Consider the following 12,988-nt stretch of genomic DNA (forward strand, 5'->3'; position numbering starts at 1 on the left):
GGGAGTGGAGCCCTGCGGGGCTGGGGGGCACCGGGAACCGTAACGGGAATGGGTCGAGAGCCGGACCCAGACCCAGACCCAGACCCGGACCCGGACCCTTTCGCCCCGCCGGGGCTCGCCTGGGCCGGCAGCTGGGGCGAGTTGGGGCAAGTCTGGGCTCCGGTACCGGGCGGGAGCACCGGGGGCGCGGGGGGGACCGGGCGGGCCGGGGCCGGTGCAGCCGGTGGGAGCGGCGGGCGCAGGGCTCGGTCCCAGCGCGGTGCCGGAGGGTCCCTGTCCCCATCCCGGCCTCGCTGGGTCTGCCCCGGGGTGGGGGGGGTCCCGGCTCCCGGCCCTGGGTCACCTTGCCGGACGTGTCCCGCCCGTTCCCCCCTTCCCCAGCTTTGGGGCTGCAGCTCCCTCGCTGCCACCTCTTCCCCGTGCCCACCCCAGTGTCGCAGGAGCGGGTACAGGGGCCCCCATGTTGTGCCCGTGCCGTGCCAGGCTGTGGCCACCTTCGTGCCAGCGGACACGGGACTTGCGCTGGGTCAGTGCCCGGAGCCAGAGGGAAGCAGCACAGGAGAAGTGGAAAGGGGAACGGGCTGGCACGCAGGGACAAGCCAAGGGGACAGCCCCGTCCCCGGGTGTTACCTCTCCCGCTGGCCCAGGTCTGTGTTTGGTGTTCCCAGGAGAGCCAGCGGGCACGGTGCTGCCTGCTCCTGGCACCGGAGGATGGGATCAGCACAGCTCCAAGTGCCGGTCATGACTGGAGAAATCCTGTGTCAGGAGGGAGTGTGTGGGGTGCAGGGGGCCGAGCCCCTCCAGTGGCCTCAGGCCTCTGGACAAGGAGCGTTGGGGTGGATTCGGCTGTGCCAGCGTGGATGCAGCTTCCCAGCACCTGAGTGCTCACCGCGGCCTGGCAGGAGGGATGCTCTGAGCTCTGGGCCGGCACAGCCATCATCAGGATCTGATCCCCATCCCTGATCCCTGTGTCCTGACACTCCCCTTGTCCTGCAGGGACGCCGTGCTCAGCGCCCACAGCACGGTGCAGGATGGGTGCTGCCGCGGTGCCGCCGGTGGCCGCCTGCGTGCTGCTGGTCCTGCTCCCCACGGCCACCGGCCAGACCAGCGCTCCCTCCGGCTGCGGCAAGGACCTCTCCTCCCTCTACTACAACCTCTGCGACCTCTCGGCAGCCTGGGGCATCGTGGTGGAGGCCGTGGCCAGCCTTGGCGTGGTGACCAGCTTCGTGCTCACCATCGTCCTGGTGGCCAGCCTGCCCTTCGTGCAGGACCACCAGAAGAAGAGTCTGGTGGCCACGCAGGTCTTCTTCCTCCTGGGCACCTTCGGGCTCTTCTGCCTGACGTTTGACTTCGTCGTGGGGCCGGATTTCTCCACCTGCACCTCCCGACGCTTCCTCTTTGGCGTCCTCTTTGCCATCTGCTTCTCCTCCCTGCTGGCGCACGCCGTGGCCCTCAACTTCTTGGTGCGGAGGAACCGTGGCCCGCGGGGCTGGGTGACGCTGGCGGTGGCCCTGCTCCTCGCCTTGGTGGAGGTCATCATCAACGCCGAGTGGCTCATCATCACCGTGGCGCGGCAGGAGGGCAGCTCCGCGGACCCTTGCCGCCTGGCGGACGCTGACTTTGTCATGGCTCTCATCTATGTCATGTTCCTGCTGGTGGCCGCCTTCGGCACCGCCTGGCCGGCCCTGTGCGGCCGCTACGGCCGCTGGCGCAAGCACGGCGCCTTCATCCTGGCCACCACCGGCCTCTCGGTGGCCATCTGGGTGGCGTGGACCGTGATGTACCTCTATGGGAACCAGCGCGCGGGCGAGAAGCCCGGCTGGGATGACCCCACGCTGGCCATCGCGCTGGTGGCCAACGCCTGCGCCTTCCTCCTGCTCTACGTCATCCCCGAGGTGACGCACGCGACGCGGCACGGCCCCGAGCAGCCCTTCGAGGACGACGGGTACCCCACGCGCGGGGTGGGCTACGAGACCATCCTCAAGGAGCAGAAGTCGCAGAGCATGTTCGTGGAGAACAAAGCCTTCTCCATGGACGAGCCCTCCTTCGGTAGGCGCCGGGGCTCACCACGGATGCTCTTTGCCTCGCGCCGGGGCACCGGCGCTGGCAGTGGTGGGTGGCAGCGAGGTGTCTGGCCACGGCCTGCCCGGGATTGGTGCCTTGACGTGGTTGTGGCTCCCGAAAACTCGCTGGGCTGGGTCTACCAGTTTGGGCTGAGCTCAGCACCGCAGCGGTGCTCCCGGCCCTCCGCCCCAGGCAGGCGCTGCGCTCGCGGGACCCTACAATAACACAGGGTGATGTTATTGTAGGGAATAACATCACACGGGGTGATGTTATTGTAGGGAATGGCAGCTGGGCGCCAGCGAAGGTGTCTGCAGCCCATGGGGCAGGGTGGGTGCGCCCCAGAGACCCTACAATAACAAACCCCGGCCGCGCAGCAGCCGGTGATGCAAACCCCAGGGACATCCCTCCTGTCCCCCGGCAGTGGCGCAGAGCAGTGGCACTGAGTCAGCTCATTGAACCCTGCTAATGAGGACCAGCTCCCCAGGGGGTGGGGGTGGCTCTGAGCCCCCCTCTTCATTGTCCCCATCTCTTTGCAGCCAAGAAGCCGGTGTCACCGTACAGCGGCTACAATGGGCAGCTCCTTACCAGTGTCTACCAGCCCACCGAGATGGCCCTGATGCACAAGGGACCGGTAAGTGCGATGCTGGGCTCTGCAGTGGTGGCCTCATCCTGCCTGATGGATGGGCTTCCAACCAAGAGTGGCTGGGATGGGGACCACAGCTTGGGGGATCCCCATGTACAAGGGCTGCTGTAATGGGGTACTGGGAAGCATCACCCCTCGCCTTCCCCCACTGAGACCCCATGGGGCTGGGGGTGGTGACGGCGATGCTGCAGCCCCCCCCATTCCTGCCCTTCAGACCGAAGGTCCCTACGACGTGATCCTGCCGCGCGCCTCCACGGCCAGCCCCGCCGCCGGCAGCACCAGCTCCACGCTGCGAGCCGAGGACGCGTTCGCGGTGCAGGCCCGGCCCGGCGGCGCCCCACGGGACGGCAGGAGCTGCCAGGTGGGTTAATGTGCAACGCCGCGGGTGGGGAGCGGGCACCAAGGTGCAGCCCATAGCGGGGGGCAAAGTCTATCCCCACCGCAGCGTCTCCAGTGGGAGGAGGGCTCTGCCCAGCCCCCGGTGAGTCAGGCTGCACCACGGCACCGGTGCCAGGGCCGGGTCTGCCACCCCACTGCCACCCCGCTCTGCCCGCAGGTGCAGTCCCCGTACAGCAGGAACCGGTGGTGAAGCCCCCATGGCACGGACCTCACAGCACCGGCACAGCCATGGCACCACCATCCCGCTCCCGAGGTCTCACCAAGCCTCTTCGTGCCCCACTGCCTTCAGCCCATCCCATCAGCAGCTGGAGCTGGGTCCCGTGCAGGTGAAGCCTGGATGCATTCGGAGCTATCGCTCCTGCCTGTGGCACCCACAAGCTGCCAGCTCTGCCGGACCCCACATCCCTGCCGCCAGGTCTGCCTCCCATGGGGCCACCCTGACTTGTCCCCTCGCTGCCTTCGTGATGCACGGACACCCCGTGTCCCCATGCCAGGGACCACGCACTGCCAGGGAGCCAGGGGACGCCTGCCCAGGGTCTTGAGCCCTTGGTTCTCGCTGCCCCACAGGCCCTGAGCTGAGCCAGCAGCGCCCCGCTGCAGGGCACCAGCTGATGTGAAGCTCTCCCCAGCTCTGGCTCCTGCCGTGCCTCAGTTTCCCCATCGCTGGGGCTGGGACCTGACCCCCCTGCGGCTCCAGCCGCCGTCTCGGTGCCTTCCCCACCTCGGGGCTCAAGGATCCCTCCTGGGGAGCAGGGAGGGAGCTGGGCCCTCACCCTCCTCTTGGCTTTCTCTGTTTTTCCTCTTTCCTCCTTTTTTTCAGGTCAGCCCCAATAAAGGTGGTTTTTTCCTATGCGGCGCTTGCCCATGATGGGGAGGCGGTACCCAGCTCCCCATCCGCGACCCCACCAGAGCAACAGCTTTTGCCACGGTACCAGTGGGGTTCAGCCCTTTCTGGGGAGGGGGGGGGGGCTGCGGGGCCCCCCATGACAGCACAGATGGGGCCGGATCCGGCAGGACGGGCAGCGCAGTGCAGGCAGATGGGCTGCTGGTGGGAAGCGGCACGGCGCAGAGGACATGCCAAGGTCGGGGTGGTTTCTCCTGCCCGGATTGCCTTTCCCTCGGCAGCGATTCCTCTGCCGGGCAGGAAGCCTGCGGCCAGCAGCACCATGAATTATTCAGGGGCTGAAATGGCTGCGTGGGGGCAGGCGTGACCTGGTCTCCTTGAGCAGGGATGGGGCCGTGAGCGAGGGATGCACAAGCAAGAGTTTGGCACACGCCATGTCCTGGCTGTGCCCTTGCCATCCAGCACGTGCCCGCGGCAGCGCTAGAGGCCGGGCACGGCCACGGGGGCCGGTTGTTTGCAGTAGGATCTGGCCGCGTCACCCGTGTTTACCTGGTGCTCCTTGGCACCAGGGACATCTCCAAGCAGCACCAGGCACTTGGGAGTCCCCGGGGCTGCTGTCACCAGCACCGCATGGCACAGCGCGGTGAGCTCACGGCACGGCCACGACCCACGCAGGCACCTGCAGGCTATGCCGTGGAGCACGGAGGCGGCGGCCGGAGGACAAGGCACAAACAAGGTGCAAACGCTTTTGTCCCCGGTGGCTCCGCTCCGCCCGCACCCAGCCCCTCCGGAAGCCTGGATCCCACCGGCTGCCGCCAGCGCCGGCCGCAGCGCCGGGGCCGGCCCCGCTCCGACAGGCAGCGCTTTGTGCCGGCACGGGGCAGGGAACAGCGCGGCCTTTGTGTGTGCAGGTGAAGCCCTCGCCACGGGCACGGGCTGTGCCGTGCCGGGAGCATCCCCCTGGAGCCCTCCCCAGGGCTGGGTTCCATGGGGGCCTCACGGTGCAGCGATGGGGAGGGCACCGTGGGCACCGTGACACCGGTGTCTGGCAGGGACACGGGCAGTGCCGGGCTGGGTAAATGGCACTGAGGGCAGATCAAGGGCTCACGGTGCCCCTGCGTGGTGACAAGGGATGGAAAGAACACGGTGCAGGGGAGCTCTGTGGGATGCTCCGTGTCCCTGGGGTGAGAACTGGAGGGGTCATGGCCAAGCTCTGGGGTCTCCCTCATGGCTGAGCAATGGCAGGGTAAGGGACAGGGACTGCCCCTCGCCAGCTGCCACACAGAAAGGAAGGCGGGCAGGTTGTGAGGACACAGACACCCCCACGCCATCAGCACTCAGCGGCACCTTTACTACAAGCACGTCCATGGCACTGGGAGGGGGACCCAGCTCCAGTGCTGAGCCCATGGGGTGCCCTGAGCTTAGGCACAGGGCTGGGGGGAGTCCCAGGGCTTGGCAACAGACGAGCAGCATCAGGACAGCGTCCCCTTCACGTCCTGGGGCCCGGTGCTGCCTGCACGCTGCCTGCACGCTCCCACTGTGACCAGGTTCAGCTCGCCCAGGCTGGGCTCAGCGCGGGACCCCGCGTCCGGCCTTGGCGCTCGCCTCTGCCGCCTCCCGCTGCTGCTGCTTGCGCCTCTGGATGTCCCTGTAGGCCTGGATCACACGAGCCCTCTCCTCCGCCACGATGCGCTGCCGAGCCATGGACACCGGCGCTGCCGGGAGCGCCGGGCTCCGGCCCAGGCGCGGAGTCAGGAGGAGCCGCTTCCGTCCGGCCTGGGGACAGAGATGGGGCGGTCAGTGGGGATGGGGGGGGAAAGGCAGGACCATGCTCAGGGGAGCTGAGACCCCAAGGCTGAGCCAGAGCTGGCTTTCCAGGAGTGATGTCCAGCACAAGGGAGGGGGTGACCCGGGTCCAGCCCAGCACTGCGGGTACCCGAGGGGCAGGAGGCAGCACCCCCCTGACCTCACCTGCTCTGCAGGGCCCTGGCCCCTGGGCCATGATGTGATGGTGGGTGGCTGCGTGACCACGTCCCCAAATGCCACCGTGTCTGAGAGAGAAGCAGACGCCAGCATCAGACCTGGAACACCCCCCACACGCTGCTAGGTAAGGGGGTGACGCCAGGCACCCCAGAGCCAGACCCACCTTGCAACAGGCTCTTCTCCAGCATGGCCTCTTTCTTCTCCTCCTTCTTCTTCCGAGCTTTTTCCAGCTTCTTATTCTGAAACCTGAAGAGCTCCGTTATGGCCAGGACTTGTGACCGAACAAGAAACAAGTGAGCTCCTACCCCATGGGACCCCTCAAAAGCCAGAGCCCCCTGGCTTGAGTCCAACCAGCAATTCAGCCCCTATGGAGGTCCATAACTTTCCACCCGCACCCCAGTCGCTGCTGGACACAGGACCAGCGCTGCAGCACCAGCAAAGCACCCAGCACACCCCCCAAACCGGGCCAGGGGACAGGCCTGGGCTGCCCCATCCAGCCCAGCAGCTGCAGGGGCCTTGCTCTCACGCTTTCTTCCTCTTGGACTTCTCCGGTGCCGCCAGCTCCTTCTCCGGCTCCTGCTGCAGCTGGTTCTCGGTGAGGAACAGGACGCGCTGCACCTCCTGCTCCATGCGGCACACGTAGGAGCGCTCCGACTCCCCCTTCCCTCTCCTGAACCTGGGCACGGGGATGTCCCGCTGGGCTTTGGAGCCCTTTGACTTGGGCTGCTGCTTCTCTAGGAGAGACGGGTGGCATCAGGGCAGCAGCGCTGGCTGGGGGTCCCCCCCCATGGCAGGGCAGAGGTGGGACGTCAAAGGAGGATGCTGCGCTGCAGGATCCGGCTGTGCCATGGGATGCTCAGTCCGGTTCTGTATCCCACCTGCTGCTTTCTGCTTCCCGGGATGCGGGCGCTTCATGGCCTCCCGGCTCCGCATGAGCTCCCGCAGGCGGAAGGGGATCTCCTGCTCGTCCGGGTGCTTGGGCTTCATGTTGTGCAACTTCTGCTTCCTGGGAGAGACCGGACACGCTGCGAGGCCTGTCCTGAAGCACCGGGACCCAGGCACGGTGGGACACCGGGATGCGGGCACACCAGTGGGGCACAGCGAGCTGGGCACCGGCACCCGGGCATGGAGGGACATGGGGACCAGGACACGGCAGGATATCGGATACGTGGTGAGGCACCTGCGGGACCGAGACCCGCATGGGTCCAAGCGCGATCCCGACCGGATCCCATGGGCACTGACCTATTGCGCTGAAGGGCGGCTGGTCCCGATCCTGGTCCCGGTCCCGATCCCTGTCCTGATCCCGGTCCCGGTCCCGATCTCTGTTTCTGTCGCGATCCCGGTCCCGGTCTCTGTTTCTGTCGCGATCCCGGTCCCGATCCCTGTCCCGATCCCGATGTCTGTTTCTGTCGCGATCCCGATCCCTGTCCCGATCTCTGTTTCTGTCGCGATCCCGATCCCGATCCCTGTCCCGATCCCGGTCCCGATCTCTGTTTCTGTCGCGATCCCGATCCCGGTTTCTGTCCCCATCTCTGTCTCGGTCCCGGTCCCGGTCCCCAGCCCATTGCTCCGCCGCTCCCCACGTGTCAACCCCGCCGCCTCTTCCTCCTTCCTCCGCCCCCTGCTCGTTATTGGCCACACGCGGCCCCGGTCCCTCATCATCCGTGCTCCCATTGGCTGGCTGAGCTGTCACTCAGGCGGGGCCGGAAGGGGCCGAAGCGCCCGGATGTTGTTGCGCGGAGCCCGGGGGCTGGCGGGGGCGCGTCGGGGGGTGAGGAGGGACCGGGGGGGGGCAATGGGGGTGATGGGGTCTATGGGGGGGATATGGGGTGCTGGGGGGGTGATGGGGATGGGGTGAATGGATGGGGGGGCAAAGGGGAACTATGGGGGATAAGGGGGTGCTGGGGGTGTGGTAGGAGGGAATGGGGGGTAATGGGTGCTGGGGATGTGCTGGGGGGCTGCCGTGGGGAAAAGGTGAGCGGGGGGGCAAGAGGATGCTGGGGATAAGGTGGAGGGATGAGGGGGGGGGTAAGGGGAAGCTGGGGGTAAATAAGGGGGTGCTGGGCATGAGTTGTGGGGCTAAGGAGGGAAATGGGGAAATAGAGGGGTGCTGGGGATGGGAGGCTAAGGGGGACTCGGGGGGATGGAGGATGCTGGGGATGGAGGGGAGCATGGGGGGGGCTGTGTGAGCTGCTGGGGGGGTTGATGGTGGGATGGGGGTACGCTGGGGGCAGGGCTGTCCTCATGTGTCCCCCCCCAATTGGTGCCAGTGTCTTTGTTCTCAGGAGGCCCCGGACGGCGCCAGCAGCAGTGGGGGGGTGCCCGGGGCAGGGTCCCCCCTCTCCCACCCCTCCAACACCTCCAGCGTTCGGGAGCGCTCGGACACCCCAGCAAAGGAGAGCGGCACCGCAGGGAGCGATGGCAGCGGGGGGGGACCCCGAGGTGACAAAGGGCTGCCTCCCCCGCCGACCCACTGCTGCGGGACCGGCTGCCCCAACTGCGTGTGGCTCGGGTACGTGGAGGAGCTGCTGCAGCGGTACCAGGATGGAGGGGCCCGGGCGCTGGCGGCGCTGGAGGAGCACGTGGAGGACGAGAACGTTAAAGCCATCCTGAGGATGGAGATCAGGCTGCGCATGAGGAAGGACTGAGCATCCCCCGGACCCCCAGAGCCAGTGGGGACCCCCCCCCTCCCCATAGGAACCTCTGCTTGTTTGAGCAAGCCTGCACTGCTTGGAAGTGTTTCTGTGTGTGATGGGCTGGGGACAGCCTGAGCCCTGCCAAGGACCTGTGCAGCATCACCCCATGGGCAGGCAGGGGCTCATGCGTGCGCTGAGCGCCCTGGGCTGGTAAATCCCATCCAAGGGCAGGCAGCGCTGTCGCCCCCCCCGCCACCATCACTGCTCTCACCATGTCCTTGTGCTCCCAGCTTGGGCTTTAAGCACCGTTTGCGTCTTGGCTGTGAGTGGGGAGGGCCGGGACCCTGCGCTGGACCCCCCCTCCCCACGGCTCTAAGCCTCTTAGGGGCTTCTGTGGTGTGAAGGGAGGCAGTGTGCGGCCCCCAGCACGTGGGGCTGCAGCCTCCAAGGGCACCAGCAGCCAGGTCGCGGCCTGCCGGGCTGCTCCCGGTGCCCTTTCTTCCTCCCTTGCCTTTGTTTCCATGTGAGACCCCATCAGTTTGGCTCAGCGCATCCCCGCTCCATCCTGCCCGGCGGGGCTGGGGGGCTCCCGGCCATCCAAGGAACCACGAAGCCCCGGAGCTGCGCTAAGGAAGGCTGAGCTGGAGGCAGCCGTAGACACCAGGGCCCTGCTCCGTGCCAGAGGAGGAGCTGGTTCTGCCGGCTCCATAGGAAATGCACCCAGATCCCTGTAATCCTCTTTGTTGGAGTCCAACTAATTGCAATTAGCGGCAGGGGCTGAAGTTCAATTAAAGTGGACTGAGATTATTCCTTTTTGTAATTGCTTTAAGGCTGGGATTAAGGGAAGCTTTGGAACGATAGCGTCCCGGGCCAGTGGGGCTGCCCAGCCACCCTGCTGCCAGGTCTTGGTGCAGTTCCCAGCTGAAGGTGGCATCGCTAGGGATGAATCCATCCCTAGAAGGGCAGAATGCCCCCGAGCCAGGATGGGTTCTGGCAGTGCCTGCAGGCAGGAGCCCAACAGCAGCATCCCTGTGATCAAGGGGCCTTGGGGTGACCTTGGGGGAGTGGGGCGTCCCCTCGGTGCTCTGGGATCCCGACATCGTCATTCCCAGCAGCACTAATCCAGACGCCCCCATCCCACGGGGAAGGACACCAGATTACCCCCGCGGGAAGCAGGGACGTGAATAATCCTATTACCTGGAGCAGGATAAAGCTGCCCTCCCCTAAAAGCCCCCCCAGAGCTCTGCAGGGGGTGAGCTGGAGGACGGAGGGGCCCTGTGGAGCAGCGCTGGCCTCGAGGACTGCGGCGGCCAAGTAAGTCCGGGTCTCTGCCCCATGCATGGGATGGGACCTGGTGGCACCGGGACCATTGGGATGGGATGGGATGTGCTCTGCTCCAGGCAGGAGCCTGCTGTTGGGTTCTGCTCCTGCAGCAGGGACCAGGGTACCTTTGGCATCTCCCCAGGCCAGGTCCCGTACTGGGGACCCCATAGTGGTGCTGAACCCCATCACATCGGTGCTGGATCTCACTCAGCACATGGTGTGGTTGCAGTGCTCAGAGGCACAACCACAGCGGGATGGAGCCCATGTGCTGCCCTGTGATGTCCATTGGCTCTGGCTGCCCGCATCCCAGCATGGACCCAGAGGCATTGGCAGCGTGGGGCACCCACCATTCCCAAATCCCATCCTGTTATCCTGAGGGATACCTTGCTCCCATGCCTGTGGCACAGACCCAGCATGAGCCGTGGCTGGGGGTCCTGGCAATGCCAATGAGGGGCTCCATCTACACTGGGGTACAGACCGAGGACTGGAGGAGCAGCCCCAAGGGAGACAGCAGCAACTTATCCCCATGGACGCCCTTCCCTGCCTTTGGGGAAGGGGGATTATCGGGCTCTGAGCTGGGCTAAGGCAAGGCTGCAGGGAGGGGGCTCTCCTGCTTGGTGGGTCAGTGATAACAGAGGGGTGCCAGGGGCACGCAGGGTGGTGGGAGGAGCCGGTGCCCCCACATCTCCCCTCATCCAGGTGTGAGGAGCCATCCAGCGCCAGACCCACAGCGACCGCAGCACAGCCATGAGCCTGGAGCCCCCCAAGGTGGAGGTCAAGTCAGTCACGAGGGTGACGGGGGGACCCGCCACCCCCCGGAAGGGACCCCCCAAATTCAAACAGAGGCAGACGAGGCAGTTCAAAAGCAAGCCCCCCAAGAAGGGGGTGCAGGGGTGAGTGGGGCAGGGATGCGGGGGGCACAGCTCCATGTGCCAGGACGGGGCAGGGGGGCTGGATGGGGCTCAGACACTGCCTCTCTTTACAGGTTCGGCGACGACATCCCGGGCATGGAGGGGCTGGGAACAGGTACATGGGGGTCCCGTCCCCCCTGTGCGGTGGGTGGGGAATGGGGCTGGCTTCAGCCTGCAATGGGGCCGTTGTGCTGACACAAACTCTCTCCTCTCCCCAGATATCACCGTCATCTGTCCCTGGGAAGCATTCAGCCATCTGGAGCTGCACGAGCTGGCGCAGTACGGCATCATCTAGGGAGGCTGCGGCCACCGCTGCCCTCCCACCCTTTAGTGCTGTGTAGGTAGAGCCTGCCCCGTCCTTATGGCGGGGCTCAGCCTGGAGAAATGCTCATTAAAACCCAAAAGGAGCGCGGGGAGCCTGGTGTCGTGCTATGGGGGTGGCAGGGACGTGCATGGAAAGCGAGGTGGGATGGACAGGGCACGGATGGGGTTTGGCTTTGACGAGGTTTATTCTGGGTCGGATCAGGCCCCGCTGGTGTCCCCCACTGCACCCTCACCCCCGCGCCGTGATGTCTCTGAGCATCTTCAACGCCATGAGCACACCGACGGCTTCAACCAGCACCAGCACGGCCGCGCCGGCCCCGATGGCACCGGCCTGGCCGCGGAGCCAGGTGCTGAGCTGAGCCACGCAGCCCCCCGTGTACACCACGGTGCCGGCTGCTGCATCCCCGAGGCGCAGCGCTCCGGCGGCACACAGGGCATTGACCACGGAGCCGTTCTGCCACGGGTCCAGGCAGCAGGATGCGGGGACGCTGCAGGCCTGCGCGCCCGGGGCGCTGCAGTTGAAGTACCTGTAGGGATGGATAAGGAGAGCGGCCGGTTCCACGCCCGTGGGTGCAGGATGCCCATCACTGTACCCGCCCCGGTGCCCCACTCACTGGTTCGCCTCCCAGTCGCGGTAGGAGCCGAGGCCGCAGCAGCGCAGGCTCCGCTGCACCTCATCCACCAGGAAGCGCAGGTCGGGCTCGTCCTGGTAGCGCAGGAGGCAGAGGAGCAGCGCATCCCGCACCGCGTCCCGCAGCCGGTGCCGCGCCGCCAGCACCAGCAGCGCCGCCAGCACCTCCAGCGCCGCGAAGGCGAGCACGGCGCCCACGAAGAAGCGCAGCAGGCAGGGGCTGGAGCGCAGCGAGCCCAGGCAGCCGGCCAGGGACACGGCGCTGGCCGCCAGCCCCGCCAGCACCACGAGCAGCATCGGGTCGGAGCCCAGCGGGGCCAAGCGCGCCCCGGCCAGAGAGCCCTTGGCCAGCAGCCCCCAGACCCCCAGGGCCAGGGCCAGCAGCCCCAGCAGGAGGAAGAGGAGGTTCCAGAGGAAGGCCAGGTGCCGCACGCACTGGCTGAAGGCGCTCGGTGCGGGGGGGATGCTGCAGCTCACGGCAGGGTCCAGCTGGGATGCGGGAAGGTCCATGTCTCCATCACTGCCATCATCATCATCAGAGGAGGAGGAGGAGGAGCAGGGCAGCTCCACCAGCCGGGACGCCTGCATGGATGCGCAAACCACTCACAGCCATTAGGGCAGCCCCCCCACAAAGCGCCCCCTCAGCCCATGTACCCCCTGCCCCACCTCCAGGGGCTGTCACAAGCTGCAGGAGCTACCACGCATCCCTAGCACAGGGTGCCCCACATCCACCCCATCACAGCGACCCCGGGGGCAGAGACCCTGCCCCTAACCCGGGTTCATCCCCATGGATTCCCCCCAGGGATGCGGGCGCTGCGTGGAGCCCGCACCCTGCTGTCGGGGGTCCCGGCGTTACCTGGGGCAGGAGCCGGGCGCGCTCCCCGCCGCCGGCCGCCCCACGGGACCGCGCTCTGCCCAGCGCCATCGTGCTCTCAGCGCGGTGCTGGGGCTCAAACCGGTCACGCTCCCATCATGTGAGGGGCCGTGGCCGGCGCTTAAATAGGGCCGCGGCTCCCGGCCCCGCAGCTGGGTCCGATGTGGGTCCGGCCCCACCGCAGCTCCCGGTAGCAGGGCACAGGGTGCGGGGCGATCTCGGGGTCAGCTCCGGGCAGAGCCGCGGTCCCGCTGCCCGCCCCGCGGAGCCCACCCGAGCTCCGTGCGGGGGCACCGGGGAACCCCACGGCCGGGCCGGGCCCTGCTGCATGATGCTGAGGGGGTGGGGGGACCGAT

General features: G+C 67.0%; 5 protein-coding genes across 5 annotated transcripts; 3 read left to right on the forward strand and 2 right to left on the reverse strand.

Annotated features, from left to right (window-relative positions):
* Positions 1 to 48: 48 nt before the first annotated feature.
* Positions 49 to 3,653, forward strand: GPRC5C (G protein-coupled receptor class C group 5 member C). The gene is made up of 6 exons (XM_057418653.1): positions 49 to 162; positions 433 to 526; positions 997 to 2,049; positions 2,601 to 2,695; positions 2,922 to 3,068; positions 3,264 to 3,653. Exons 1-6 carry the CDS (start codon positions 49 to 51, stop codon positions 3,294 to 3,296), a joined length of 1,536 nt encoding a protein of 511 aa, XP_057274636.1. The 3' UTR covers positions 3,297 to 3,653.
* Positions 3,654 to 5,309: 1,656 nt separating this feature from the next.
* On the reverse strand, positions 5,310 to 7,498 carry CCDC137 (coiled-coil domain containing 137). Its single transcript, XM_057418654.1, has 6 exons — positions 7,176 to 7,498; positions 6,812 to 6,939; positions 6,460 to 6,667; positions 6,097 to 6,179; positions 5,922 to 6,001; positions 5,310 to 5,726 (listed from the first exon to the last, which is right to left on the reverse strand). Exons 1-6 carry the CDS (start codon positions 7,496 to 7,498, stop codon positions 5,520 to 5,522), a joined length of 1,029 nt encoding a protein of 342 aa, XP_057274637.1. The 3' UTR covers positions 5,310 to 5,519.
* Positions 7,499 to 7,643: 145 nt separating this feature from the next.
* On the forward strand, positions 7,644 to 8,616 carry OXLD1 (oxidoreductase like domain containing 1). Its single transcript, XM_057418531.1, has 2 exons — positions 7,644 to 7,704; positions 8,219 to 8,616. The coding sequence occupies exons 1-2, from the start codon at positions 7,660 to 7,662 to the stop codon at positions 8,579 to 8,581; spliced, it is 408 nt and encodes a 135-aa protein (XP_057274514.1). The 5' UTR covers positions 7,644 to 7,659; the 3' UTR covers positions 8,582 to 8,616.
* Positions 8,617 to 9,501: 885 nt separating this feature from the next.
* Positions 9,502 to 11,219, forward strand: PDE6G (phosphodiesterase 6G). Its single transcript, XM_057418515.1, has 4 exons — positions 9,502 to 9,883; positions 10,592 to 10,785; positions 10,878 to 10,918; positions 11,022 to 11,219. Exons 2-4 carry the CDS (start codon positions 10,640 to 10,642, stop codon positions 11,096 to 11,098), a joined length of 264 nt encoding a protein of 87 aa, XP_057274498.1. The 5' UTR covers positions 9,502 to 9,883; positions 10,592 to 10,639; the 3' UTR covers positions 11,099 to 11,219.
* A 95-nt stretch (positions 11,220 to 11,314) lies between these two features.
* Positions 11,315 to 12,814, reverse strand: TSPAN10 (tetraspanin 10). The gene is made up of 3 exons (XM_057418525.1): positions 12,615 to 12,814; positions 11,742 to 12,340; positions 11,315 to 11,654 (listed from the first exon to the last, which is right to left on the reverse strand). The coding sequence occupies exons 1-3, from the start codon at positions 12,681 to 12,683 to the stop codon at positions 11,357 to 11,359; spliced, it is 966 nt and encodes a 321-aa protein (XP_057274508.1). The 5' UTR covers positions 12,684 to 12,814; the 3' UTR covers positions 11,315 to 11,356.
* Positions 12,815 to 12,988: the final 174 nt, after the last annotated feature.

Source organism: Pezoporus wallicus, unplaced genomic scaffold (assembly GCF_028554395.1).
Source record: "Pezoporus wallicus isolate ANWC-B61680 ecotype Strahan unplaced genomic scaffold, APGP_CSIRO_Pwel_v1 contig_3710, whole genome shotgun sequence".
Classification (NCBI taxonomy): Eukaryota; Metazoa; Chordata; class Aves; order Psittaciformes; family Psittacidae; genus Pezoporus; species Pezoporus wallicus.

Bases quoted from the DNA above. Each gene is read 5' to 3' on its own strand.
- GPRC5C (XM_057418653.1), top strand. From the start codon at position 49: ATGGGTCGAGAGCCGGACCCAGACCCAGACCCAGACCCGGACCCGGAC. The intron at 527-996 runs GTCAGTGCCCGG...CTTGTCCTGCAG, and splicing joins GGACACGGGACTTGCGCTGG to GGACGCCGTGCTCAGCGCCC. The intron at 2,050-2,600 runs GTAGGCGCCGGG...ATCTCTTTGCAG, and splicing joins CATGGACGAGCCCTCCTTCG to CCAAGAAGCCGGTGTCACCG.
- CCDC137 (XM_057418654.1), bottom strand. From the start codon at position 7,498: ATGGGCTGGGGACCGGGACCGGGACCGAGACAGAGATGGGGACAGAAA. The intron at 6,180-6,459 runs GTGAGAGCAAGG...GGAGCTCTTCAG, and splicing joins AAGTCCAAGAGGAAGAAAGC to GTTTCAGAATAAGAAGCTGG. The intron at 6,002-6,096 runs GTGGGTCTGGCT...CTTCTCTCTCAG, and splicing joins GGAGAAGAGCCTGTTGCAAG to ACACGGTGGCATTTGGGGAC.
- OXLD1 (XM_057418531.1), top strand. From the start codon at position 7,660: ATGTTGTTGCGCGGAGCCCGGGGGCTGGCGGGGGCGCGTCGGGGG. The intron at 7,705-8,218 runs GTGAGGAGGGAC...CTTTGTTCTCAG, and splicing joins TGGCGGGGGCGCGTCGGGGG to GAGGCCCCGGACGGCGCCAG.
- PDE6G (XM_057418515.1), top strand. From the start codon at position 10,640: ATGAGCCTGGAGCCCCCCAAGGTGGAGGTCAAGTCAGTCACGAGGGTG. The intron at 10,786-10,877 runs GTGAGTGGGGCA...CTCTCTTTACAG, and splicing joins CCCAAGAAGGGGGTGCAGGG to GTTCGGCGACGACATCCCGG. The intron at 10,919-11,021 runs GTACATGGGGGT...TCCTCTCCCCAG, and splicing joins CATGGAGGGGCTGGGAACAG to ATATCACCGTCATCTGTCCC.
- TSPAN10 (XM_057418525.1), bottom strand. From the start codon at position 12,683: ATGGCGCTGGGCAGAGCGCGGTCCCGTGGGGCGGCCGGCGGCGGGGAG. The intron at 12,341-12,614 runs GTAACGCCGGGA...GCATCCATGCAG, and splicing joins GCGCCCGGCTCCTGCCCCAG to GCGTCCCGGCTGGTGGAGCT. The intron at 11,655-11,741 runs GTGAGTGGGGCA...CCATCCCTACAG, and splicing joins CGCGACTGGGAGGCGAACCA to GTACTTCAACTGCAGCGCCC.